Raw genomic sequence first — 26,690 nt, forward strand, 5'->3', positions numbered from 1 at the left:
GGCATATTTTTGAACCTTCTTTCTTTTTTATTTGTTTCTCAAATTTTCACAGGATGTGGAAACATTTGATTTTGAGAATAACAAAAATAATTTTGTTCCAAAATTTCAACCAGAAATTATTTGTGAGACTCAGATTTCAAATTCTGATACTGAGTATAAACAAGTGCCCGAAGATAGAAGGTAAGCTGTTGTGTTACTTTTATATGACTTCATGCTGAATAAGGCTATGCAAAACAATGTGCTTTGCACAGATGCATTGATGGGAGCTTCCCAGAGAATGTGAACTGCTTTGCTTTAGTATTTCAAGAAAGGTTGGATTCTCATTTTATTTTTAAATTTGTATATTTCAGAATACAACAGAGATTTCAGTTTAGTTTACAAGATTTCCGATGTTGTGCTGTTCTGGGTAGAGGACATTTTGGAAAGGTACCTGTGAGAGCTAAAATTACAATTTTGTATATTTGACATACTTCTGTAACTACATAGCTATACTTGAGGCTTACTTGCTTTTAGTATGTTTAGAGAATCTGTGTGAATTTGTGTCTACTTAAAAATGATTGTCAGTCTAAAGGAAATATTTAACCAATAAGATTTTTAAACAATAAAAACACACTGTTTTGTATTTCAGGTCCTATTGGCTGAGTATAAAAATACTAATGAAATGTTTGCTATTAAAGCCTTAAAAAAAGGAGACATTGTTGCTAGAGATGAAGTAGACAGGTTAGTATAAAGGGGAGTAATAGTTAAATATGAATGTGTTTTTAATTATTTCTGTTTAATTATTTCTATTCTGATTTAAGTTTTTGTTCAGAAACAAGCTAGAATTGGGGTGACCAGTGAAATGGTGAGATTTGCGGATGATGCAAATAATAAGAAATTATAGCAAACAGTTCCAAAGGGATTTTCTAAATTTATGTGAATTGGCATTGAAAAGATAAAGATAAAGTTCAACATATAAAGTGATATGATAGGAAAATATTTTCTAGTTTCAAAATTTTCCTGCAGAATTGAATACTTCAGTTAAAAATATTGATCCAGTTTGTGATTATTATGAAAAAGACATCCTGAGATTCATTATAAAGGAATACAGGTAGTCCTCGACTTACAACAGTTTGTTTAGTTACCGTTCAAAGTTATAATGGTACTGAAAAAAGTGACATGTTTTTCACACTTAACGACTGTTGCAGCATCTCCATTTTGTGATCAAAATTCAGATACTTGGCAACTGATTCATATTTGTAACAGTTGCAGTGTCCCAGGGTCATGTAATCCCCTTTTGTGACCTTTGTGCAAACAAAGTCAATGGGGAAGCCAGTTTCATTTAACAACAGTGTTACAACTGCAGTGATTCACTTAACAACTGTGCCACATAAAATGGGGCAAAATTCACTTAGCAATTTAGAAATTCAGAGCTCAATTGTGGTTGTAAATTGAGAACTGCTTGTAACATTTCATCAATATTATACAGCACATTTGGAATGCAGTTTTATACACAGCTTTAGTCATCACACATTTAAAAAAATACTGTAGAATGAAATAAATTGTAGAAAGGAATAATAAAAGAAATTGAGTAGATAGAATAATTTACTACAGTGTTTAGGTTTCATTAGATTACAGAAATTCAATTACATAAAGGCACAATTGAGTTAAATAGAAATTAGTGCGCTGGGAGTACAAAGAATTTTCCTCTTATTACTACAATTAAGTTGAATGATCAGATAAGAGGATAAGAGTTAATGTAGTTAATGGTTGTTAGAAGATTTGCTGATAATCACCAATTTGGGACAGTTTTAAAAGCAGAGGAATTCAGGGCAGAGAAGATTAATGACTGCTAATGATGACAACTATGTATTACATCCAGTATTAGAACCAATGGGATTTACATTCTGGCCTTCTATGAATGAAAAAAAACATGCTGGAACATGCTGGTCAATTGGTCTCCATTGGTTCCTTTTACTACAGGAGTGGCTAAACAAACACGTTGGATGACTTTATGAAACAACCACTAAAGCTGGTATTATTTGTAGATCCAGGCTCCTTTTATATTGTCAGGAGGATCACACCAAGCTCTCTAATAATACTTTACAAACAAATTCAGAAAATCTAAATTTTTTGAAAATCTGTGAAAATCTTTTTCATAGAATTATAGGGTATATATTTTTCTATCTTTTATATGGTGTGAACCTTGAACCCATTATTTGTAAATATACATATTTGAAAATATGTTTAACAGAACGTAATTACAAATAACTGTAGGATGAGAGTGTAAAGTAAACTAAGCATGTGTCAACAGGAAATCTGTTATTGTGTTAACAGCTGTTTACCTCTTTTTCTCAGTATGTGCCACATGAGTGTATATCCTCTTCTAGGAACACAAACATAACATTTGTTTGTATCACTGTGGAAATTCTACGAGCCTGAGTGCTAAATTATTTATATTTATATAAGTTTGTCATATTGAATGTAGTGTGGTGCAATGTAGTATAGCATGATATATAAATATAATAATATGCTATACTATGATACAATGTATACTACACTGTATATCATATAATATGTAAATATATAATATATAATATAATATATGATATGATATATAAATATAATATATTCAAGGAGCCCATTCTAAGCTTCTGTACTTACTTATTGAGTATCTTTTTGCCCAACAGTTGTAGTTTTTTTATTTACCTGGGTATTGGCACTTAAAAAACATTAGCTGTATAATTATTATACAATAAGCCTCTAAGGGCTGTTTTGATACAATCTTGTCATTTATTTCCACCATTTGTTTTTGATCTTTTATATCAGGTTATATGAATTGATCTTCTGGCCTTTTTTTTTTTCTTTTAACTTGTTTTTCTGATATACTAATGGTAAAATAAATCACATTACTTTTTTTCTGTCTTTCGACTTTCAGTCTTATGTGTGAAAAGCGAATTTTTGAAACTGTGAACAGTGTAAGACACCCCTTTTTGGTGAACCTCTTTGCCTGTTTTCAAACCAAAGATCACGTGTGCTTTGTAATGGAATACGCTGCTGGTGGGGATCTCATGATGCACATACACACTGATGTCTTTTCTGAACCAAGAGCAGTGTAAGTTTTCAGCCTTCATATCATCTCCAGTATCTTGTAAATTAATAGATTTTTGGAACTTGGCTTGTGAGAATACTGAGGACATGACTTTTATTTCTTGCTTAACTGAGTTTAGATTAGAAGACAAATCACTGTTCAGAATTTGGTTTAAGACAGTAGTGATTGTCTAACTTTGATAAAGATACCTCATTCATAATTACAATGAGAGATATTCTTTGAGTTAGATGTTTTCATGTTTTCACATTACTAGTTTAATTTTTATTGTTTAAAAATGTTTGCTATATATGTTTTGAATTTTGAACTGCCCAGAGTTGTTTGCTGAGATGGACAGCTATAGAAATTAAATATAGATATTCCTCGACTTACAACACTCCATTTAGTGACTGTTCAAAATTACAGTGGCACTCAAAAAAGTGACTTAACAACCATTTTTAACACTCATGACCATTGCAGCATCCCCATGGTCGTGATCAAAATTCAGATGCTTGGCAACTGGCATGTATTTATGACAGTTGCAGTATCCCAAGGTCATGTGCTACCCTCTGACAAGCAAAATCAATGGGGAAGCTAGATACACTTAACAACCGGGTTACCAACTTAACAAAACTTGACTACCCACTAGATTAGGCAGTATGGCAAAGTTAACATGATCCTTGGGGCATAAAGCCTGAACAAAAGTGAACTTCTTACTTCCTGGAAAATAATAACTGCTGACAGTTATCTTTGGGTGGTGACAGTTTTCTAGAGCTTAAAAAACAAAGAGTTGCACACGGCTCGGTTAGAAATCAGCAGATTTTAAGCTTGTGGGATTCTGTTTTGCCAGAATCCTTAGATCGAGCCATCAGAGAAGGTCTTTAAAAAAACCTAAATTTTCATGACAAGTGAAGTGGAACATTGGACTTACAATGCAAGTTCCTTTTCTTCAGTTGAGAGAAGGTGCCTGAAATCTGGATGACTCCTGCTACTTTCTCTGATTAGCAAGACTGAAAGTTTAATAACAACCCCTAGAATGAGAAGAAGAACTCCTTTGCCATCCCTTTCAGGGATGTAAAAAAAAACATTTTATTCTCCAAATGAAATTCAAGAGAAAAAGAATGACAGAAGAGGAAAAAAAAAACCATTGAAAAGCTAGTCTTGCTCCATAGTAAAACATCAACAGGAAAGTAAAAATACTCTCCATCCAGTATAGAGAAGGAACTTGGGCAGTTAAATCCGGAGCTTTATTTTTTTGCAATTGAATGTTGAAATACGGACATTTACAGTACACTATCTGTAGACAAATGAAAGCATAGCATCTCTACAGCCCAATAAGCTTTTTAAGCAGTATTATTTATTTATTTATTTATTTATTTATTTATTTATTTATTTATTTATTTATTTATTTATTTATTTATTTATTTATTTATTTATTTATTTATTTACATGTATTGGCCCTCCACCTCCAGTGGACTTTTGAGTAACATAGAAAACTAATAAAACAACTAAGACATTAAATCAACAGGTAGCGCAGACTTACATGCCTTAATAACATATGCCACAAAACAGAAAGTGGCCCCTCAGCAAATAATAAACTTCAATCTCAGGAAAGAGGGTGCCATCCTTACCTCTGTTCCAGAGGCTGAGGGCTGCAAGAGGGAAGGAAGGCACACTTCCCAGATCCCCACGAAATGTCAGTGTTTAATGAAGATAAACTGGAATGTACCCATTCTGCTGGAAATACTGGTTGGGCAGAAAAGAGATAAATGGTCTCTCAGGTATTCAGGCCTATGCCATACAGGGCCTTATAGGTATTTAGCAGCACCTTGAATTGCACTCAGAAGGCAACCAGTGTAGCTCACGTAGCAGTGGTGACACATGGACACACCAAGAGACATCCGTTATTGCTTACACTGTTGCATTTTGAACCAGCTGTAGCCTCTTAGGGTTTTTCAAGTAGAAGTTGTGTCCTAATAATATAGAATTCTAGTCCTAACTTAGGCACAAAGCCAGCTGGATGACCTTAGGCCACTTATGCTTTCTCAGGCTTTGGAAGGAGGCATTGGCAAACCACTTCTGAAATTTTGCCAATAAAACTGCCGGGACTTGTCCATACAGTTGCCAGGAGTCAACACTGACTCAAAGGCACCAAAAAGAGAGAGAGAGAATAAAATAAATAGCAAAATAATAACCTGCATAAACACCAGATTCCATTGCAAGAATCTATTGCTTCCTCATTTACCAAGCTTTAATCCCTCAGACCACAAAGGACAGGCCATCTTTCTTTAGATCTTCTATTAATAGAAGAAGGAGGTATTTTTTCTTTGAGAAATATAACAAGCTATATTGCTAAAAAAGAAAAGTCCCATAGAAGATCTTAAGAACCAAGATGACTCCAGGGAATATAAATGTCTTTGCTTTTAAAGGTTACATGTATCAAGCCCTGATAAATTAGCCTCCTACTTCGTTGAACATAACAGAATCATCTTACTACCAAAGGAATTATTTTCTTCCTGCCCTCAGATCATATTAAAATAGCTTTCTGATGCTCAGCAACTGGATGTTTTTCAACTTCTCCAAAAGGGGAGAAAGACAAATTAGTCTTACATTTGAACTTTACAGTCCATATTATATCATTTTACTTTTGATATTGAGTGCATTTGCTCCCCAAATACAGACCGCAGAGTATTGGAACTAGCATTTCTTCTGTCAAAGTCAGAATCCCTTCTTGACTAGATGAAAAAGCTTGCAGAGCATTTAATTTAATTTAATTTAATCAATTAAATTTATATGCCACCCCTCTCTGAAGACTCAGGGCGGCTCACAAAACATTTAAAAAAATCATTATAAAAAGACATTGAAAAATTTAAAAACATGAAAAGCATTAAAAACTCATTCACACCATTCATGGGCGGATCTCGCCAGATCACAAGAGCGAGATCAACAGCCCCAGGCCTGTTGGAAAAGCCAGGTTTTCACCGCTTTTCGGAAGGCCAATAGGGTGCTTAATAGCATTAAGCATTGCTCTTATGGGGATATCTGGAGACAGTTATTGCACAGTCCTGGTGAAATCCTGGGAAAAGTAAAAACAGCCAGATTTACTATAGCTCAAGAACACAATGCCAGAACTCAACTGGGTCTTTTGCGATGGGATCCTGGAAGGCAAGGAGGCAATTCCTTTAGACAAGAATCAGGATCGGGCCAGTAGCACAGATTTTGTGTCCAAAATTTCCCCACAGCAAGTATAATGGAAATGTGCCCCAGTTGACAGACAGTATTTCCTTGCATGGGAATCTCCAGAGATTAGAAGGATGGCTACATTGATAGCTTCTCCAAAGAGGTCTGGAATATAGAAGACTCACCCCATTTTATGACTGCTCCTTCATCTTTTGTGCATAGGAGTCGGGGGGGGGGAGATTCCTGCTCTACTCTCACATGGATGTTGTGATTTGGGTCTGAAATGTTGTTCTTTGCAGTAATGTAAATAAATGTGCAGAATGGATGAGGACCAAAACATTGTATTTCTCTCCAAACAGATTTTATGCTGCATGTGTAGTTCTTGGCCTGCAATATTTACATGAGCACAGGATAGTTTACAGGTAAGTATTTCAAAAAAAATAGTGTTCCATTTCATTTTATGTTCTGCTATGTATGTGAACCTGGCTTAAATGCTGCTGTTGTTATGATTGATAAAATCGTTCCTTTTCTTTTCTAGAAGAAATTAATGCCATTGGATGTTTGTACATTATTAGGTTTTGTTCAGATTGAAAAAAGGAAACATTAACAATTAGTAAATATTACCAAGTGGTAACTCTCTAAAATAGCCTTCAGCAGATTGGGTAACTTCCCAATGTGTAGACATTAATTACAGTCAATGTGACTTTTGCTAAAAATTCTTGAGATTCTCCTTTCCATAGGTCACACAACCCAGCCTGGGGAAGGCAGCTCTATAGCTTAGCAGTTAAATAGTTGGGTTGTTGTTTTTGTTGTTTTACTATTTTTTTTTAACTTTATTTCTTTGGTAGAGATCTAAAGCTGGATAACCTGTTGCTGGATACTGAAGGCTTTGTTAAAATAGCTGACTTTGGTCTCTGCAAGGAAGGTAAGTTTTGGGGTTTTTTGGCTGATAATACTTACTTCTACTACTGAACATGTTGTGGTGACTGCAGATAGCAACTTTTCCCACCAGCAGGAGAATGATTAAGAACAGAATGTGTTACAGTAATTCAGGCTAGGAACTCTATTGCTAAGTGATGCACTCACAAAGCATGATGTCATATGACAGCAATTGCAGCAGCACCAGTTGCTGCTATTAAGGGACTTCCATGTGATGGTTAGGTGTGATGTCACGTGACTGACATTTTCAATCTCCTAACGACTTTCCCCTTGAGTTAGCTTGTTGGAAACCAGCAGTGAAGCAGTAAAGCAAATGGTGATCACATGGGGTGCTGCCAAAGCTGCAGTTACGAAGATCAGTTGTAAGTTTCCTTATTCAGGGCCTTTGTAACTTTGAACGGTCACTGAACAAAGTGGTTGTGTTGTTAAAAACAAGGACTACCTGTACTTATGATAGGTGTGCTCTGTGAATATGCAGAATGAAGATGCTGTATAAAGTCCTACATCTCGCTTTATGTGTCCTTGATATAATAATTGCCACATTAATATGAGCAAGCTACAATCTCCATTGCAGGAAGAGTAGTAGGCTTTATGAATAGTGGCATCGGCTAAGTGTGCCATATGAAAGCTTTAATCTTAAGAAAACTATGCCTTGCTCGTAAGTGGAGATTTTTTTCTTTGTCCTCCAGTTTCCTCTGCTCTATTTTTCAGAGCACCAGTTCAGCAGTTTTCAGTATGATTCAGGAAACTGAGAGTTATAAATAGAAGTCCCTTAAATTTAGCAGTACCTCCTCAAAGTTACTTGGTATGTCTTTAACATTGTACTGTAGCAAACATTATTTTATTCCTAAGGATAGAGATGGTGGGAAAACAAGGCACAATTCAAATACATTATTTAAAAATCTCTGTTTGCAAACCATTGGTTCAGATATTAAATTCAAAGGAAGTTTAGTTACATTTTTGAATTCATATTTGGGTTCAAATTGTCATAATCATTCAGAAACCATCAAAACTGTATCTCATTGTCAGAACTACAAGCAGCCCCAATTGACACTTGAACTGTTGGTTTACTTAGGATTCTTGCACTGCAAGGTGACGATAAAAAATACGTGGAGTACAATGGGAAAATAGCTCAGTGATTTCATATGAAAAACTTGTGTGACTCTGCACATTCATGAATACCATTTTATCAACTGAATTAAAAACGCTAAATTTGGCCAGTTTTTTAAAAAAGAAACAGATTTGAAAACCAGGTATAATCCTGATTCAGCACTTTGAATGGAAACATTAAATTGACTTCATTAAACATATAGACATCAAATTGATTTGAGTGTTTAAATGGAATTGATAACATAAATCAAATTTGAGTCAGTCTGTACAACCCTGACAGATATATATCTAAATCTTCGTGTAATTTGTGTAACCATTGCAGGAATGGGATTTGGTGACAGAACAAGTACATTCTGTGGCACGCCAGAATTTCTTGCTCCAGAAGTATTGACAGAAACATCTTATACAAGAGCTGTAGATTGGTGGGGTCTTGGTGTGCTCATCTATGAAATGCTGGTTGGTGAGGTAAGCTTCACAAAAAGTATGGAGGTTAATAGGCACATTGTTCTGTAAATGTAGTGTCTACATTTATGTAGTATAAGGAGAGTTGTACTCTTCAGAGTACAACTCTCCTTATGCCTGAACACATGGTGGTGGCAGATAGTCTGCAAATTTGGCCCTGGTCTCTCTCATTTGAGCATTCCTCAAGTGAATGCCTTAATGGGATTGACGATTCTTTTTCAGTATTGGTTTACTTTAAATTTGATTTAATAATGCTGTTTGGGGACGAGAGAATGAGAGAGATCAGATACATACTTGCTCAATACCTACATTATTTTAATACCTTAAAAAAATGGCTTTGAATTACCATTTCTAAGAAGGGGTTTTTTTCAGTCTCCTTTCCCAGGAGATGATGAAGAAGAAGTTTTTGACAGTATTGTAAATGATGAAGTAAGATATCCTCGATTCCTGTCTACAGAAGCCATCTCAATAATGAGAAGGGTAAGACTATATTTCTGAATAGGTATTGTAACATTAAAGTATGATTTACTGATACTAATAACAGCATACCTTGTCCCAGTGCCATTGAATAGAAGTGCTGAATGCATGGCCTTTAATTTAACGGCAGGAATGATATAACTGAGAATTTAGAAGGACATTCCCCCTCCCCTCTATCAATGGACTTCAGAGAAGGTACTATTATGCAAGTAGAAATGCAACCAGAGGCTTGCTGATAGTTAAGGACTAAACCTTGAATGCATACAAAATAGAAAATTAGAATTCTAATTAAATGCATGAGGGCAAATGAAACTGGAAACTTAACGAGCAAATTAACTGGCCTTATTCTGTTTAGCTTGCTTAAATAGTATTTATAAATTGAAGGTGCTTCAGGACAATGTTTCTAATTGTCTAATTGGATAGCCCTGGTTCACTATTCTGGTAAACCTCAAATGTTTTGAAATACGAACAAAAGTAATGATAATAAAAAACTTGATTTGACTAGTTTTCAGAGAAAGCAGCTTCTGTTTCCTGTCTTTGTCTAAACTTAGTGTCTCTATCCAGACTATGATTCTGTACTTGATTTGTTTAGAGTAGTATCATACTATACATAGAAAAGAATGACCTGACTTCATTCCTGACATTGTTTTCAGCTTCTGAGGAGAAATCCAGAGCGTCGCCTTGGTGCTGGGGAAAAAGATGCTGAAGATGTCAAAAAGCATCATTTTTTTCGGGTGAGTGCCATCTCTCAAGCATGGTTACAATGTAACGATAGCCAGAAGCACAACACTTAACTGGTGCTCTTTTTACAGTTAATTGACTGGAATGCGTTGCTCGCCAAGAAAGTGAAGCCCCCTTTTGTCCCAGTCATAAGAGGAAGAGAAGATGTCAGCAATTTTGATGATGAATTTACCTCAGAAGCGCCTATTCTCACTCCACCTCGGGAGCCTCGGATACTTTTGGAAGATCAGCAGGAAATGTTCAGGGACTTCGACTACATTGCTGATTGGTGTTAATCTTTTAGTCACTGTGAAAATTCCAGCCGATTTGCTCCCCAGGACAACTTTCTCCCATTGCCCTAAGAAGACAGTTCTTTGGATCACTCTCTGCTGCCCGTAGCTTCTGATTTTTAAATCATATGAAGATTTTAAACAGTACTGTTTTTAATACAGAGGAGGCATGGCCTCTCTTTTGTATATCTTTTTTGTTTCTTTCTAACCTTGAGCACTGGAAAGCAATTTTGTGCAGCTCTTGAAGCTGATTCGGTGGGTGCGGGCTGTTTTCCACATTCACATGGGCACCCTTGTACTGTATCTTTATTCTTCCAGAGAAGAAAGCATCACAAAACACCTGCCTTACAAAGTGGGACCATAAACAGATAACTAAGCTAGACCGATCACCTGCCCGAGTTTTAAGGAAAAAAAACAAAAGCTGTCGGTCCTTTTCAGAAGAATGAACATCCCCTCAAAATGGTAGAACTCAAAAGACTGTCGAGCACACTAGTGACTTGATTTCTCAAAGTATGTATTACAAACTAATGCCTTGTTTAACAAACTCTATGGTATTTATTAGTGAGGAGATGCTTCAAAATCTTACCTATGTCAAAGCAGCGTCAGTGCTTCCATTTGCAGAAAGAAAGAAAAAAAGACTGGTCCTAAAGGTTTACCAAAGTCACTTGCTAAACAGATGTGTTTGCCTTTAAATCTTGTTAAACACTGTTCAGAAATAACCAGCAAATATGAAGAATGTAATGAATGTTTTTCTAGTCTTAACCAGGAATACTCGTAAATGTATGACTTTCCCTTTAAATATGCAATCACTGTTCTATATTTTTAAAGTTGTGTATTTTCCACATTAACTTCAATCATATTCTAGCAAATCAGTATATCTAGTTATCTCATTCATCATACATTTGCTGTTCAAAATGTTCAAAACATTCATGTTTAAAGAATGAGGAATTGTATTGTATACATCCAGTATACATGTATATTTGGAAACTATACTTTTGCTTAAATCATATAGATTAACTGTACACTTTTAGTTTTGTCCAGTGGCTGTTTGAATGTATTACTGAAATCCAGATTTAATGGTGAAAACCCACTTGTATACATTTTTATGGCCACTGAATTCAGTAATCATCATCGGAAATTACTGAGAATAAGGGTAAAAGCAATATGTTTTAAGAGAATGTATAAATATTTTTGATAAAACTTGTATATTTTAAGTCTCTTAACACTATGCTGTACCTCAAAAGTTAAAATATCTTTGACCAGATGCTGTGTGTTTGCTTTACAGACTTTAATGTAGTTAGACATTCTGAAAGAACAAAATCATGTTTAAATCGGTGGAAAGCAACATTCCACTTTGTCAGTATATGTATTTGTGATCAACTTTATTTCCTAACACCAGAAGATCAAGAATAAGCATTAAGTTTTTAATTAGTAGACTTACTATTCAATCTGGAATGTGGTTCAACATCGATAAGTCACACACAGGGCAGATGTTGCAAGAAAGTAGAGTAACATCAATAAGGAGTTTGTGTGGGGATGCTGGGGGGGGGGGGGTATTTTTTTCATAATCTGTTCCATCACCCCATTCAAACTATTTTGTTTCAGTATGATAGCTGGGGACTCTATTCATATTTTATAACCTTACAAGAATATAAGGAATAAGAAGGTTGCCAGAACAACATATCTGTAAATTCCTTCATAAGGAAGATAAATACTTTATAAAAATCATGAATATTACTAAATTGCAGTTTTTTTAAAAAAATTGCACTATCATTTTTCAGTATGCTAATTTGGTTTTTTTTTTTTTCAAATGGCTACATCTTAATTAAGCAAAACACTACATATCTGAGGTACAATCTGCCAACCCCTTCCTTATTATTTCTATAAACAGCTGGGTCCCTGGTAGGTGCTTCAAATTTAAAATCCTATGGAAGAAACTTTTTGTAAGTATAAATTGTACAGAAATGTTTGTAATCTTGAATTTCTGAAAATCACATTAGAGGCAGGGTATTTTCACAATTAAGCTGAATGAAAGCACTAATTTTATCTAGTTTTGAAAAATAGGCAAATTAAGTTTTAAACTCTAGATTGTAAATATATTTTGCTATACATATGTGGCTGCTGAAGCACTTTGTAAAAAAAATTAGGGTATTTTAGAATGGTACACTATGCATTTAAATGAAATGTGCCTTTAACAGTGTAATAGTACAAAATATCTGCAATTAACTCAAAATTTAAATAGTGAAATTTGTATAGGAAAAAAATTACTGATTTGAATTATAATCTTGTGTTTGCTCTTTAGATAAATGATGTCTTTGGAACTTTGTGTGAATTACTTTTTCTTTCAAGGTGGATAAATATCTGCTTTGTTTTTTAAACATTTAAGAAACCTCCCTTAGGTGCCATCTTCTAATCAAAACAGTTTATAGAGCTGCTTAGGAAATTCCTTAATGGTTCACTTGGGAAACTGATTGTTTGAAACTTCTGTGCAGTATTCAGTGGGTAAATTGGAAGCTGAACTAATAATTTTCAGTATATGGTTTCAACCGGAATGAGTATCCCTCCCACACAGGCTGAATTTAAACTTCACACTAAACTCTGTTTTATATGCATTACAGTAGCCTAAATCACCACACCACTATGGCAAGAGTCACATAATCCAGTAAACCCAAACTGCATTTATGTGTAGCATGTTTACATTACAATTCATGGGATGGGAAGGGGGTACCAAGGCCTGCATTGAAAGCTTGGGAGGACTTGGGTTATTACGAAGTATTGCTGAAGATTGGCCCTAAAATAATTCTCAGCATAATTCTCAGCTTTTATCTCTCTCTCATTTCTTGACAAGAGTTTTTAAAGCAGCTCCTTTTTCATGTACAAAATGAGATGATTCTTTCCCAATGCATTGTCTCATTATTGTACCCAAGAGAGAAACAAATGGAAATAATTGCATGAAATACACTTAAAGCCCTTCCAAACCATTCATTGAGAAAAGCCCACCAGTTAACTGAGATCAGCATGGATTTGATAAGAACATGATTTGCCAAGCAAATCTTGTAACTTTTTTAATTAAGTAATTTAATCGATGAGAAATCTATATTCATAATACCTTGTTTCTGGGCAAAATATCCCATCAGATTCAGATTAGATCAGAAAGCTATTTTTTAGTTAGATATGACAATTATATAGGTTCAAAGCTGGTTTGACATACTCAGAATGGTTTCTCATCACACTAGAGAGATGAATCAAATGGGTACCACAAAAGTTAATCTTGAAGCCTTCTCACTTTATTTTGTCATTAATACCAGTATATGAGAGGAATGGAATCCTTCTCAAAGTTGTATGAAATACAATTTTACGGTATAGTTAAAAATTAAAATAACCTAGATGAATGGACTGAAAACAAAAATGAAATTGGATACATGCAGAGTCTGTCACTTAGGAAACAAAAATTAAATGTACAATCATAAAATGAGAATACCTGCTTTGGTAATCATACTTAAGAAAAAGATCTTGGAACAGTAAAGTAGGAGAAAATTCTGCAGTGATCAGACTCTAACTCAGGTCTGGGTGCTACACTTTAATTGAGACACTAGAACCGTGGTGGCGAACCTATGGCTTGCGTGCCACAGGTGACACGCAGAGCCGTATCTGTGGGCACACGAGCCTTGCCTTAGCTCAGCTCCAGTACGTATGCAAGCACCAGCCAGCTGATTTTTGGGCCTTCCGGTCCCACCGGAAGTTGGGAAATGGGCCGTTTCTGGCCTCCGAGGGGATAGGGAAGGCCATTTTCGCCCTCCCCAGGCTCCAAGAAAGCCTCTGGAGCCTGGGGAGGGCGAAAAACTGGCCTACCTGGCCCACCATGCCATTGTGTGCCAAAAGCAGGGGGCGTCATGCGTGCATGCGCGTGGGGGCGGGGCACATTGAATTATGGGTGTGGGCACGTTCATGCATGACACCCTGCTCTCCCCCCGCTTTTGGCACGCGACGGCAAAATGGTTAGCAATCACTGCGCTAGAACATGTTCAACTAAGATCAGGATCATCAACAGACTAGAAATCTGAGTCCTATGAAGGGAATTTGATAAAACTGAAAATGTTGGGTTAGGATAAGAGTGATAATACAATAGCAATCTTCAAATACCTGAAAACATATCAGAGAAGCCAATCAGAGTTTGTATTCCAGATAACCGGACACAGAAGTGAATTTAAATAAGGCAGATCCTGATTGGATGTTAGGAAAAAATAAGAGACACCAAACAATGGACTATCCTTTTACTAATTATGTTCAAGCAGATGTTGAAAAAGGTTTAATTTTAATTTCTCTGCTGAGCAGAGGGTTGCCCAGATAATTCCAACATTAAAATATACTTACTATTATGCAAAGCATAGATATCTTCATGCTGTTAAGCAATATTTCAATTATCTCAAGATTCTAAAATGATTTAAGCCTAGCTTGTTTTTGTTTTTGTTTTTTACTTTTTGGTTACTTTCTTAACTTTTATCTAAAGTTAATTCTATTTCCTATAGGTTTGGACCCATTACTACTTAGACATGATTTTTAATCGTGGTTTAAAAAAAGCCCTAGATAAAATTCATTTACTGGACTTACATATGAAAAGTCTGTGCTGGTTAGGTTTTGACACTGATAGAACTGCCCGCAGTGAATTACATTCAAGATGGTTTATTGTAGTGAGTTGGATTTCTGTGCCCTTACTCTACAGTACAGACTACTGCAGGCAAAGACAGACAGACACAAAATAGGAGAGATCTTGCCAGGACAATACCATCTTTTGGTAACATCCCTTAATAAAATAATGCCAAATCTTAGACCCATGAAATTGTATGAATGCAAACCACTTTCATAAACAAAGAAATTACAGAAAGATATGAGCCTCCAGGATTAATTTTATTTTTCATATACATTGTAAAGCTTTGGAGTAAGCAGACTTAAAATTAATTTTTTTAAATTATCATGAGCTCTGTCATGTTATAGCTGCTGAAGCGGCAAATGACATCCCCACTTAAAGGAGTGAACCTGATTTTGCAATTTGGACAAGAGCTTCTAGTCACAAAAGATTCTATTTCTAATTCACCTAAATGCTGCATAATCATTAAAGTATATATTTTCCTAGTTCCATCTCAATGGCCTGGAGGGACTATGGATCTTCCTCACACATTTTTCACACACACACACACATACACACACTCCTGCTGTTTTCTTGACCTCAGCTGTGTTTCAGTAGTTAAACTGACTTCAGCTCTGCTAAAGAAAACAGTAATGGCAGCAGGGAGCTGCTGGAATATCAGTTCGACAGAAACATTTGTACATGTAGGATGAAGAACCTTAGATTCAGTTTCCTTCCTGTTCAACAATGGTACTCAATTGTTTTCAATGCCTTAGTAATAGTCTACTTGTTTTTAACTAGACTATCATCATCACTGACCAAAAAATGTTCCTGGCTTTGTGAAGAGAGAAACGGTGATTGTCCCACTTCTATTCAAAACTCAGCAATAGAAAAATCTGCCTGTTATGACAGAGACCATGAACATAATATGGTCAGATCATTTTTTCAAGTAGCCACCTAAGGTAACGAAGAGACATGCTCTTGATTTATGGGATTTTAAATAGAATGAATCAAAGTATAAACTTGACATGGTTAATCTTTTCCTAAGGTGAATAGAAAATTTTCTACAAGTATATTTATTATATGAACTATATTTTCTCTGAATTAAAACTTCCCATTATAATTAACTAATAGTTATCAAGAAACAATGTAAAATCCATGTACAGCATCTAATTTGGAAAACTGAACAACTTTTAAAGATTACATTTTCCACTTGGATATTTATTTAGAACAAAGTTACATACAGTAAAACTTGTAGGTCAGTACTGTTTTTTGGAAAACAGTTTATTCTGATTTGAAATATTTTCCAAAATACATTTTACCAGATCTCTATGAAAGAAATCTAAATACACAGAATAGAAAATTAAATTTGCTGCAATGGTTGTTAAATACTTACATTCACTAATATATACATAAAAATGCCACAAAATTATTTTGTTTACATCTGGAATGTGTGCTCCATTTCATCCGATCAGTTTTTCCATCTCCTTTCATTCACCAGTCCTGCAACTGAAGGCTTGACAGGACTGCTTTTATATGCTTAGTGCTTTTCTAAGTCAAAAATTATTTTGCAGGGCTTTGAAGTTTCACAGCTGGGGCAGTTTGTCCACTGGGGTGTCAAATCTGAAATCTGCTGGGAAAAGGTCTGGAGCACGTGGATAAATCAGCCTATATGACTGTCTTATTGTAACATCAGCTACACCAGCAATGTCTCCAATTTCTGAAATAAAAAGCCAAGGTAAGCAAATTAGCACTAATGTCTCCAAAATGAATTATATAGTTTACAACTTGGGAGTTTAACCCTGATATTTAAATTCAGACACTTTTAAGGCTAGTTTCAACTAGCACAAACCAGATAAGGTGTAGAGGAAGTGAGAAGGCTTTGCTACAAAGCAACAGTTCGTAATACCATTTACATTTATTTTCAGTTCTTTCTGGACCAGCCTGAAATGTCTGAATTAACCTCTACAATTCACGGGACAGTTTGATTTCTATCCCGAGACACACCGAAACTGCCATTACCTGGGTTTACTCATCAAAGAAAGCAAAAATATGGTTTATTTTAATTTAATACAGCGCACACTCAGTCTTTGTGGCATTTTCAGTAACCATGGTTTAGTCTGCTCTGTAATTAATTTAACAGCCTACTAAATTAGCCCAAAAGAAGAGCAGAAATTCAGGCACTGACTACTGAACATGTATTTCAAACAAAACAGAAGAGCCCTTATGTAAAGCAAAGTTTGTGGCATCCATGCCAATTCTTTCTTTTTGCAAAAAAAAAGTCCTACTTCTGGCATGCATAAAACTTACTTTCCTAGATACATAAAGACATTACCTTTCTGTGTTCTCTTTTCAGCCGAGGCTTGTGAAGCCATATAAATAGCAGCAGCTGCAACTGAGATAGGACTCCTTCCAGGAACTAAATCTAATTCCACAGCTTTACGCGCAATGTGTGTTGCGGCCATCTGGACTTGCTTAGGGAGACCCAAGTTGGAACAAAATCTGGACATGAAATCTCCAGTAGTGATCAAATCCACACTTGTTTCTAAAGCTTTCAAGATGAGTTTGAAACACCGGCCTATTTCTTTTTTGGAAATTCTGGAAACAGCACATATTTCTAAAGGATAAAATAGTATATAGTCACAATGAATTTAGATCAACACTCCCAGTTACCCTCTTCATCAGTTAAAGCTTAACAGTTCTTTCAATGTTGGTGGTTACATTTTCATAGCACAGATATAAAATTAATCTATGTAACTAATAAAGTGATATTATTTTGAGAGCTTAGCCAGGCTTAATTGCTATATTTACACACACACACATGCATAGGGCACACATACATTAGACATCAGCAGTATTTTTAAAAAAATGAAATTTCAGCAAAAGATTATGGAACTGAAAATATTTGTCTAGTTCAAAACAACGAAGATAATGACAGCCTTTGGAACAGGGGAGAAATGAAAGTCTTAATTTCCTTGCACAGTCTTTCCTCATTGATTTTCATTTTGAAAAGAATAAAAAACTCCAAAATGAAAAATTGATTGTGGATTACAAATTATAGGTCAATATGTGGCTTTGCTTCTTTTTTTGAATCACTACAATTACACCCACATAGGGTTATTAGGGTGCAACACTAAATCAAACTGCATATAATCTTCTGTAACCTTGAACTTTTCAAAGCTTAGAAAAACAAATTACAAAGCATATGATACAAAAATTCATGAAAATTGTTGGTTTCTTGGAGAGATGGTCTTCCCAATAAGAGTCATGCAAGCTAACAATAGGATTTGGTAGAACAGAGAAGTACTTTGGCATGTTCTTAGTGATTTTTTTTTTCATTGTAATGTATTTTATTAATAGTTGGCCATTTTGGTGCAGGTTTTATCTTTGACCAATAGTCAAAACAATTGTAAAAATGGGATCGTAAAAATTAACAACTCTCCTGCTAGAGCCAATTTTGGGCTCAATGGTGGTCATAAGGTGAAGATTATCTGTACAAGGTTCACTATATTCAGAAGAAAAAAGATGATATAGGCTGGGGGTCCTATGTTGAAAAGCAGTTGAAGCATGTGTCACTGAATGTCTTACCTTTAAATGTCCTAGGAACTCCCTCTTGTCTACAAGCAATGTAGAGACAAGCGGATGCAATGGCATCATTACTTCTCCCCTTCAGGCTCTTCTGCTCATACACTTGTTTAAATAAATTATTTGTTCGATCCTTCAAAGTAAGCAGACAAAATTCAATTAACCCCAGGCCATTTAATTAGCAATAATATCAGAAAGGACCCTGTTCATTATATTACGCTAAATGACGCCGGAAAAATTTTCAGAGGACAAAGCATGACTTACAACTATATTGCGGGGCAGGTTGATTCTGTCGGCCATGCTAGCAATTTCCTTGAAGGCGTTCATCATTGCACGGTCAAAACTGCTCATGGTGCGACGATTTTGATACTTTGAATTCCCAAATTCGTCAAAACTAGCTGCGCCTGTCCCCTGCAGAAAAAGAGTTGAGGAACAGAGCACATTTACATCCTCACAAAATACAGGTAGTATGCATATCTACTGCAAGGTGAATGGGAAGACAACGCACCATCTAACTTAAACACCTTTTTTTTACTACCACGTAATAATGTGATTATCAGCAAAGTATAAGTGAAACAGAATATGTTATATCAACATGGACTACAGAACAGACTTAAAATCTGAAAAACACATATTATGTAAAAGTAAGTCCTTTATAATGTTCATTTTATTCATTTTCAAAAGCTATCCTTCCACAAGCAATTAGCACATCCAATTTAGAAATCAGTTGCCTATCTAGTTTTTATAAAAGGTGAAATATTAACAAGCTCTAAGTAAATATCACACTACACAGAACAAAAGGAACAGCTAAAATGGAATATAATCCCAGGGGCTTCAGGCTGACGTGTAACTAAGTCACATATTAGCACAGTATCTAAAGCATGGACTGAATAAATCTCTGATATTAGAAAGATAACTTCTATAAAAACCAAATGCTGAACTTTTTTTTCTTTCTTTCTTCATTCTCCTATAAAGATGGCTTGATATTGATTTAGAACCAGAGAGAATATCGATGATTTAAGTATATTTAGGAGGTCAATGTCATTATCTATGTACAACTCATATTAAAAGCACATCAAAAATGTAGAAATTTCAGAAGAAAGTCACCTATTTTCTCTGTCTTCCTGCTAGTGTTCTGCAATAGGCAAGTATGAACAATTATTAGCCTTCTCTATTAAACTCCACAGATGGGAACTATAAGCTTTGCCACCAGCTAGGTCAGCTCATAAGAAAAAACAATTTTCTTTGGAAAGGAGTACTTTTGGTTTAAATTATCTTATGTATTTCATTGTCTGACTGAAACCAGGAAGATAAGGAACCACACACATACATATGCTTTAATGTGACGTTTCTACATGTTGTTATTTCTATCTTTTCTTGGGGGGAAAAAATAAGCATGGGGAGGAAAAGAGCCACCCTTCTATTGCTCACAAAAATTTTAAATTTCCTAAAACTGGACCATGCACAATCCAGAAAATAAAAAGCAAAGAGTGAAAGTAGAGCTCTGGGTGGAGGAAATATTTGAAAGAACTGCCAGCACAAGAATGTTCCCTCTCCTCCCTGCCTGATTCATACTGGCTGGGTCAACTGAAGTTATAGTCCAAAAAACGACAGAGAGCACCAGATGGAGAAACTCAATGGCAGAGGAGAGCTATCTAAGCAGGACCTCTGAGAAAGTGACAGGCAGCCTCTGGAACAGAAGCAGGAGGGATCCCTTCCATTATAACCTTTTTCTCCCCCAGAGTCTTACAGCACAGCTCATGGCTTCAATTTCTAATGTTTTAGAATGAAACAACATTTAGCATTCTCTTTCTTATCAACAAGACCATTCTATTAGCCAAACTATTGTCCACTGCAAAAGAACCCAATAATAGAACTATCTTGTGACATTAAATTGCTAGTGAAATGTCCAATCCTTTCACTGTATCCTCCTTTAAGCTTCCTTGAAAATATTAATTGCCCATCATTCCATTAATGAGCTGACTTTGAGGAAACCCACTTCTTAACCATTTTCCAAAAGAATGGCAATATTCTAATTACAGTTAACCAGTACAACTGTAAATGTTGGATTTCTTAATAGCCCGGAAGAAGTAATTGAGAGCTCATACTCTACTGATATATCAAGGCTAGCACATGATGTTTTGTTGACTATGTCACTTAGACATGGATTCTGGCAAAAAACCTATGTCTCAGTAGAAGATTACTCTATTGGTATACAGGGGATATAATGTGCATGCTTGTGTAAAACATGCAGCTCCCCAGTAAGTAGGAATACTGTGATAGCAGCTGGGGGAAAAAAAAACTACAAGACCTGTAACAGCCATCAGTTCAAAAGATTTTGGGATAAATGTCAGTAGTATCAATAAAAGAATGTGTCAAACTGGCACTTGAAAATGTATCAAACTTTATAACTCAAGAGTACAGACAAAAAGGACAAAATCAAAACAAAAGTATTTCTAGCCTTAGTACTAAGAAATTTGTATTTAGCAGTATTTTTGTTAATGCAATATAATTTTGAACATTGAAACATTCACACATTGTAAGGTTAAACGTTTATATATTACCTTGCCAATCATTGTAGTCAAATCTCCATCACTAAGGAGAGGATTCTGGGTATCTCCAACTCGAGATGGGTCTTTAGTTGCTTTGTCATTGCTGAATGTTCGCCATTCTGACCCTACATCTATTACTCTGTCACCTGAATATGCAAAAAAACCCCAACCCTATTATAGTTTATTCCTTTGGGAAAGTTGTTTACAAACATACTTCTTTCTCACTAGCATTTGTATCCCCTGAAAGCAATTAAAACAATAGCAAATTAGAAAATATGTAGGAGGCTTCGGATGAAAAAATTCCTGTGGAAAGGTCTATATAACAGTAATATTGGGATGCTTCATAAATAGTGACAGGCCTTAAAAGACAATTGTATTTCAAAAAATTTCATAGTGATGGCACTATACCCTTAGAACTATCAAACTATACCAGCTCAAGCATAGGCAGCCAAGGAGCAACATAGGCATTACAACCATACAAAATGAAATATTTTTCTATGAAAAATCAAATCTGTAAGCACTGCTGTGTGTCACAGAATCAAATTTCCCTACTATTTGTGCCTAGTACATCCCTTAGTTCCTGGGCTCAGTTAAGGCAAGAGAAAGAACAGAGACGGTTAGACACATTTAGAACTGAACAGACAGATCGTTAGTAGCAAATCTCATGTGAGTTACGGTAACTTCATACACATGACATTCATAGCAGAGAATTTTTAAATCAATTCTTGTTTTCAAGCATAATATGAAACATATTCAGCAACATATAATCGGTATTAATATACTTACTTACTTCAGTTATCAAGAGCAAACCAGAAAAATACCATAACAATAAAGTTATAATTCATTTGCCTATTTGAGGTATGAAAAACCTAGTTTATGGAGGTCTAGCAAATACTAACTGGCATATGAATTTTGTGCTCTGAACTAATATCTGGAATTTGGGGGGAGGGGGGTGATCTTAAATCAGTACCTTTTTCTACATTATTTACAAAACATTTTATTTTTTTTATTTTTTCCCACTATTGTTTCTTTCTGTGGCAACCAAAATTCAGCCAAAACTCCTGCTGTTTAAAAATGAAAACCACACCTTCCAATTTATCCCATCAAAATGGAACTTTTTTATTTTAATCTATCAGTAAAAAAGGAATACTCTTTTCTCTTATGCAAGATTTTAACAGGAATTTAAGAAAAATTACATTTGCATCATCAATTTTCCATCTTGTATTAAAACATTGCTACAAAACTTAGTCTCTTTTTTTTCTTCCTGTCAAGTGCATCAAGACATTCTTTGGAACACTTCTTATTCTCACAAATCTTGTATTTATTCTAAATATGTTATCAATTTCTTCCTCTGTATCTTACTCATTCCAATCCCCTCAAAAATTGCTCAAGCTTTCATAACCTTTTCTCTAATATATTTTACCAGAATCCTGTGGAATTATTTGATATTTCAATTTTTTTCTCCCTCAATGCTAGTAGTGCCAAATTATCTAGTTCTTTTTCAAGCTCTTTCCTCAATTTTCAACTGGTCCTCGCAGTTATGATCATCACAGCATCGCCATGGTCCTATGATCAAAATTTGGATGCTTAGCAACCAGCATGGTTTTATTACAGCTGCAACATCTCAGGAGCATTTGATTGCTATTTGCAATCTTCCCAGCTGGCTTCCAATAAGCAAAGTCAATAGGGGAAAGCAAATTTGCTTAAAGACCATTTAACTGCAGTGATTCTCTAACAACCATGGCTAAAAATTGGGCTTAACTTACTTAACCAGCTTGATTAGCAATAGAAATTCCGGTCCCAATTGGGTTCATAAGTCAAGGACTACTTGTGTAAGTTCTGTCTTATACTCCAGAATTTCCACTATGTGATTAATTTGTTTTACAAATCCAGATACTTGTTTCACATCTCCAGACACTTGTTTTACAGGGCTTTCCATCTTCTTAACTTCTCTGCCTGGCCTTTGATCTTTACAAGTCTGTGATCCATTCTTTTTTCAAAAGCTGTCAATTTAGTATTAACTGATTTAGTCAATTTAGTATCACATGATTCAGCTAACATACTGCCCAATTCCTCAACCATTTTCTTAAGTAAATCTGATATAATTCCTGTCTCTGCTGATACCTCTAGTAATCCTCTCTTCCGCCACCCTCCTGTTTTTGCAGGTGGTTTCCATTATAATATTGTAATCTTAAAGTGAAAATATCTCAGTTGCAAGGGAAAGAATAAAAGACAAGCTTAATCTCATTGTCTTCCTGTGCCCTTGATGCTTTTATCTCAAATGCTACTCTGTAATTAGAGTCAACATTACAATCTGTCTTATGTTACCTTTATCTTTTGTTTTGTAAAATCCAACTTTGTCTACACTCTTTAAAAGTAAACCAAAAAAAATTCTCTCAAGGATCCAGTTTGTTTATTGTAATTCTAATTTCAAAAAAAATCTTTCAAAATAACTATCCCCTTTATCTATTTTAAATTATCTTACATCTACTCCTTGTTAAGTTTTTTAGCAAAAGTTTTCAAATCTTTAAATCCCTCCTTTATTTTCCCTTTTTAATCCAGAATGTTGAATCATCAAATGAAATTCTCTTATCCTGCCACTCAGAAAATCTCTCTTCAGGTATAAATTACATCCAAGAGAATTTTAATGATGCTTGTGCAAATTTTGTGTCCAGATAGGCTACACTACAGCTGTGAACTTGATTGAAATCCTTCAACTACCAGTCACTCAACTCACAACCTGACTGCAAAATGGGTGTTGGTCCTACCTGAACACCATTTCTAGTAGAGCTGGAAGAGAGCATCCAGAGTGGTAGTAGCTCTATGTTCTGCATGTAGACTAAGCACATGATCTTCATTTGCATTCCTAGTCACTCCTCCCTCGCCTGGTGCTTCCCCAGTTTGGCGAAGGTCAAGTGATGCATAGATTTGTGTCCTGTGAAAGAGGAGCCCCCCCAGACTGTGGACCAGACCTTAGTAAGGGTGGGGCTGGATGCTCTCTTCCAGCTCTACTAGAAATGGCGTTCAAGTAGGACCAACACCCATTCTCCCTAGAGCTGGATCGAAAACATCCAGAGTGGGACATACCAAAGCCGGCCTGTCCCTTTAACGGGTGGGTAGCGACTGGTCCTAAGTCCCCCCCTCCCCCGGCATTATGGACCTTCTGGAGGACCCTCCTCCCAAAGGCCGCTTACGCCGAAGCAAAGGTCTCCAACTTATAATACTGAATGAATGGTGTGGGGGAGGACCATGTGGCCGCTCGACACACCTCAATGGAGGACTGTGTCGCCCATGCCGCTCTGGTAGCTGCACTCCTGTTGAAGTGGGCCGTTATTCGGCTGGGAGTTGGGAGAGCCCGTACCTCATATGCCTTGGCTATGCAGGCCCTCAGCACCGACCCAGCTTTGCAGGAGTGATCTTGTTGCCTAATGTTGATGGTTGGAATGAAACAAATAATGATTCTGTCCATCAGAATTAAGCCGTACGTTTGATATAAATATGGATGGCCCTTCTGACATCCAAGGCTTGCCATCTGTGTTCAAGGGCATGTCATGGCTCCGGGCAGAAGTTTTCTCAATTTGCCTGCAACAATGTTTGCACAGTCCTGCAGGCATTGCTGACATAGTTTCCTCCTGTGGGCGGATCCCTGCTGCAGTCAAGAGTAAAGGAAGCCCTGGGGCCTGAGGTGGATGACTGTGCAAACGTTGTAGGCAAATTGAGATTTGCAAGTGCAAAGGCCTCTGCCCTATCCAAAACCTCTCCTAAGGTGGGAAGGCTCCCTGGCGCTCTCTGGCGACCAGGCCTCATAAGAGGCAGGTTGCAATTGAGCTGGTTCATTTGTGGGATCCAATGGCTCCTGTTCCTGAGGGCGGGAAAATTCCATCCCTCCTCTGGGGTTTTCACTTCACTCCTGGGTTTCTTTATTTGCCTTCTGGAGATTAGTCAGCTCTTTCCAAGGCCTTTTGACACCTTTCTGCGTCTTTTTTGGCCTATTTGGAGCCCCTCTTGCCACTCGAAGTGCTGCCTGGCTCCTGTAGTTGCCCCTTTGGCTGCAGCTCTCTGGCTGTAAGCCCCTTGTTCCTGGCCTGGGGAGGAAGTAGGGCACGCCCTCTTGTCCCCTTTCTGGGCTGGTAGAAGGCGTGCGCAATACATTATCCCCATTTAATAAAGGCAAGCCGCTTGCAAAGAGCTGAGACTGCCGCAGCTCTAATTAGCGCGCCCACATGCTCCCGCCGCTTCACAGTGTGCTCAGGCAGTCTGGGCAGGGACTGATTCCCCCTCTACCATCTGACAGAAATGCTTGGCCCGCCGGCTCTGATCAATGCCAGTGAGGCCCTATCGCTTCTGCGCAGTGGCAAGGACTTCGACTTTGAAGCCAGAACGAGACCGCTAGCCAGCAAAACAGCTAGCAGTCTGATCGCTGAAGCGATCTTCCAATTAATTATTGCCAATCTCACAATTAGATGATCACAGAGAAAGAAGGCAAAGCCACTCTTCGATCACGTCTGTTTGCAATGCAGACTGAGCCGAACTGGGAAGCACCAGGCGAGAGGGGAGTGACCAGGAATGCAAATGAAGATCACGTGCTCAGTCTACATGCAGAACATAGAGCTACTACCACTCTGAATGCTCTCAATCCAGCTCTAGGGAGAAACCTCAGTTCTTGCCATCTACTCATGAAAAGCAGCTGTCTGGAATGGGCTTTCTGGTAAGCATTTATTGTGGACCAGGGACAGCATTGCATTAGAGATCAGTGGCCAGATAGTGAATTCTGCTGGTGCAGCCTTTCTGGTAAAGGAGGGGATCACACATAAATTTCTTTAGCTTAGTATTTCTAACCCTATTTTTGTTGCCTGCTAGTGCTTCATGCTGCTTGTGCCAAAAGTAAATTCAATAACTGATGGCTACATATATATTAACTGACAAGTTTTTGTTGTGTATGAGGTCTATATTAGTTTAGAATCTGAAGATCTTTGAGAAGCTTTTGACAAAATGTATCATCCATGCTAATATTCCATTCATTAACTACAGTACTTTGTTTTAAAAAGAAATCTCTATTATGACTATATTAGAAATACTGTAATTGTGCTCAAACCGAAAGCATTTAAAATTAACAAACTATAAAATAGAGTTTATATATTAAAGTGGAGTAATAGTTTCACTGTTCCAAATTTTCCCATTACATATAAAAATATTTCACATTACAAAATATTACAAAATGTGAAAGCTGATGTGTTGCTAATGAAGGGTATTCAGCTGCCGGCTTGTTATCAAGCCTGTGGAAAAGGAAATCTGTAATTAGAAAAAATTCCAGATATAGTCATGAATTCATAAACTATGAATGTGCCAAAATTACTGACATTATTAAGCGGAACTATTTTCCAAATCATGACTCAGAAAAGGCTTCCTCTAAAAAGACAAGACAAGAGGTTTGAAAAAGACTTAGAAATAATTGAATTCTGTGCTTTGTCCTAAGCTATGTGTTGCAGAAGAGGTTAAGCCTACTAAGGCTACATACATAGAAAACAGGCAACAAGAACATCAAGAATTTTACCTGACTTTTCTACCATGAATACAAGGTAGTAATTCCACATAGCATCTTGTCAGCCATACCAATCAGATTAATCTACAGCTTTGAATATTTAAAATCAAATTTGAAAAATGTGTTGTATTGCTAAAAT

The 26,690-nt window shown here is 36.3% G+C and overlaps 2 protein-coding genes across 3 annotated transcripts in view; one reads left to right on the forward strand and one right to left on the reverse strand.

Annotated features, from left to right (window-relative positions):
• The window catches only part of PKN2 (protein kinase N2), a 66,397-nt gene extending 53,831 nt beyond the window's left edge, over positions 1 to 12,566 (forward strand). For both annotated transcript variants that reach the window (XM_087889909.1, XM_034437158.3), the window contains exons 13-22: positions 53 to 180; positions 351 to 426; positions 629 to 720; positions 2,918 to 3,094; positions 6,607 to 6,669; positions 7,096 to 7,172; positions 8,619 to 8,761; positions 9,131 to 9,238; positions 9,889 to 9,969; positions 10,048 to 12,566. In XM_087889909.1, coding sequence (XP_087746035.1) covers positions 53 to 180; positions 351 to 426; positions 629 to 720; positions 2,918 to 3,094; positions 6,607 to 6,669; positions 7,096 to 7,172; positions 8,619 to 8,761; positions 9,131 to 9,238; positions 9,889 to 9,969; positions 10,048 to 10,251 — 1,149 coding nt within the window. In that variant the 3' untranslated portion in view covers positions 10,252 to 12,566. The remainder of the gene's footprint in view (positions 1 to 52; positions 181 to 350; positions 427 to 628; positions 721 to 2,917; positions 3,095 to 6,606; positions 6,670 to 7,095; positions 7,173 to 8,618; positions 8,762 to 9,130; positions 9,239 to 9,888; positions 9,970 to 10,047) is intronic.
• A 2,568-nt stretch (positions 12,567 to 15,134) lies between these two features.
• GTF2B (general transcription factor IIB) overlaps positions 15,135 to 26,690 on the reverse strand; it is a 28,451-nt gene continuing 16,895 nt past the window's right edge. The window contains exons 3-7 of the mRNA XM_034437161.3: positions 21,022 to 21,155; positions 18,722 to 18,868; positions 18,461 to 18,590; positions 17,208 to 17,489; positions 15,135 to 16,592 (exon numbers count right to left, since the gene is read on the reverse strand). Coding sequence (XP_034293052.1) covers positions 16,459 to 16,592; positions 17,208 to 17,489; positions 18,461 to 18,590; positions 18,722 to 18,868; positions 21,022 to 21,155 — 827 coding nt within the window. The 3' untranslated portion in view covers positions 15,135 to 16,458. The remainder of the gene's footprint in view (positions 16,593 to 17,207; positions 17,490 to 18,460; positions 18,591 to 18,721; positions 18,869 to 21,021; positions 21,156 to 26,690) is intronic.

The sequence above is a fragment of the Pantherophis guttatus genome, chromosome 3 (assembly GCF_059756535.1).
Source record: "Pantherophis guttatus breed Tessera chromosome 3, ASM5975653v1, whole genome shotgun sequence".
NCBI lineage: Eukaryota > Metazoa > Chordata > Lepidosauria > Squamata > Colubridae > Pantherophis > Pantherophis guttatus.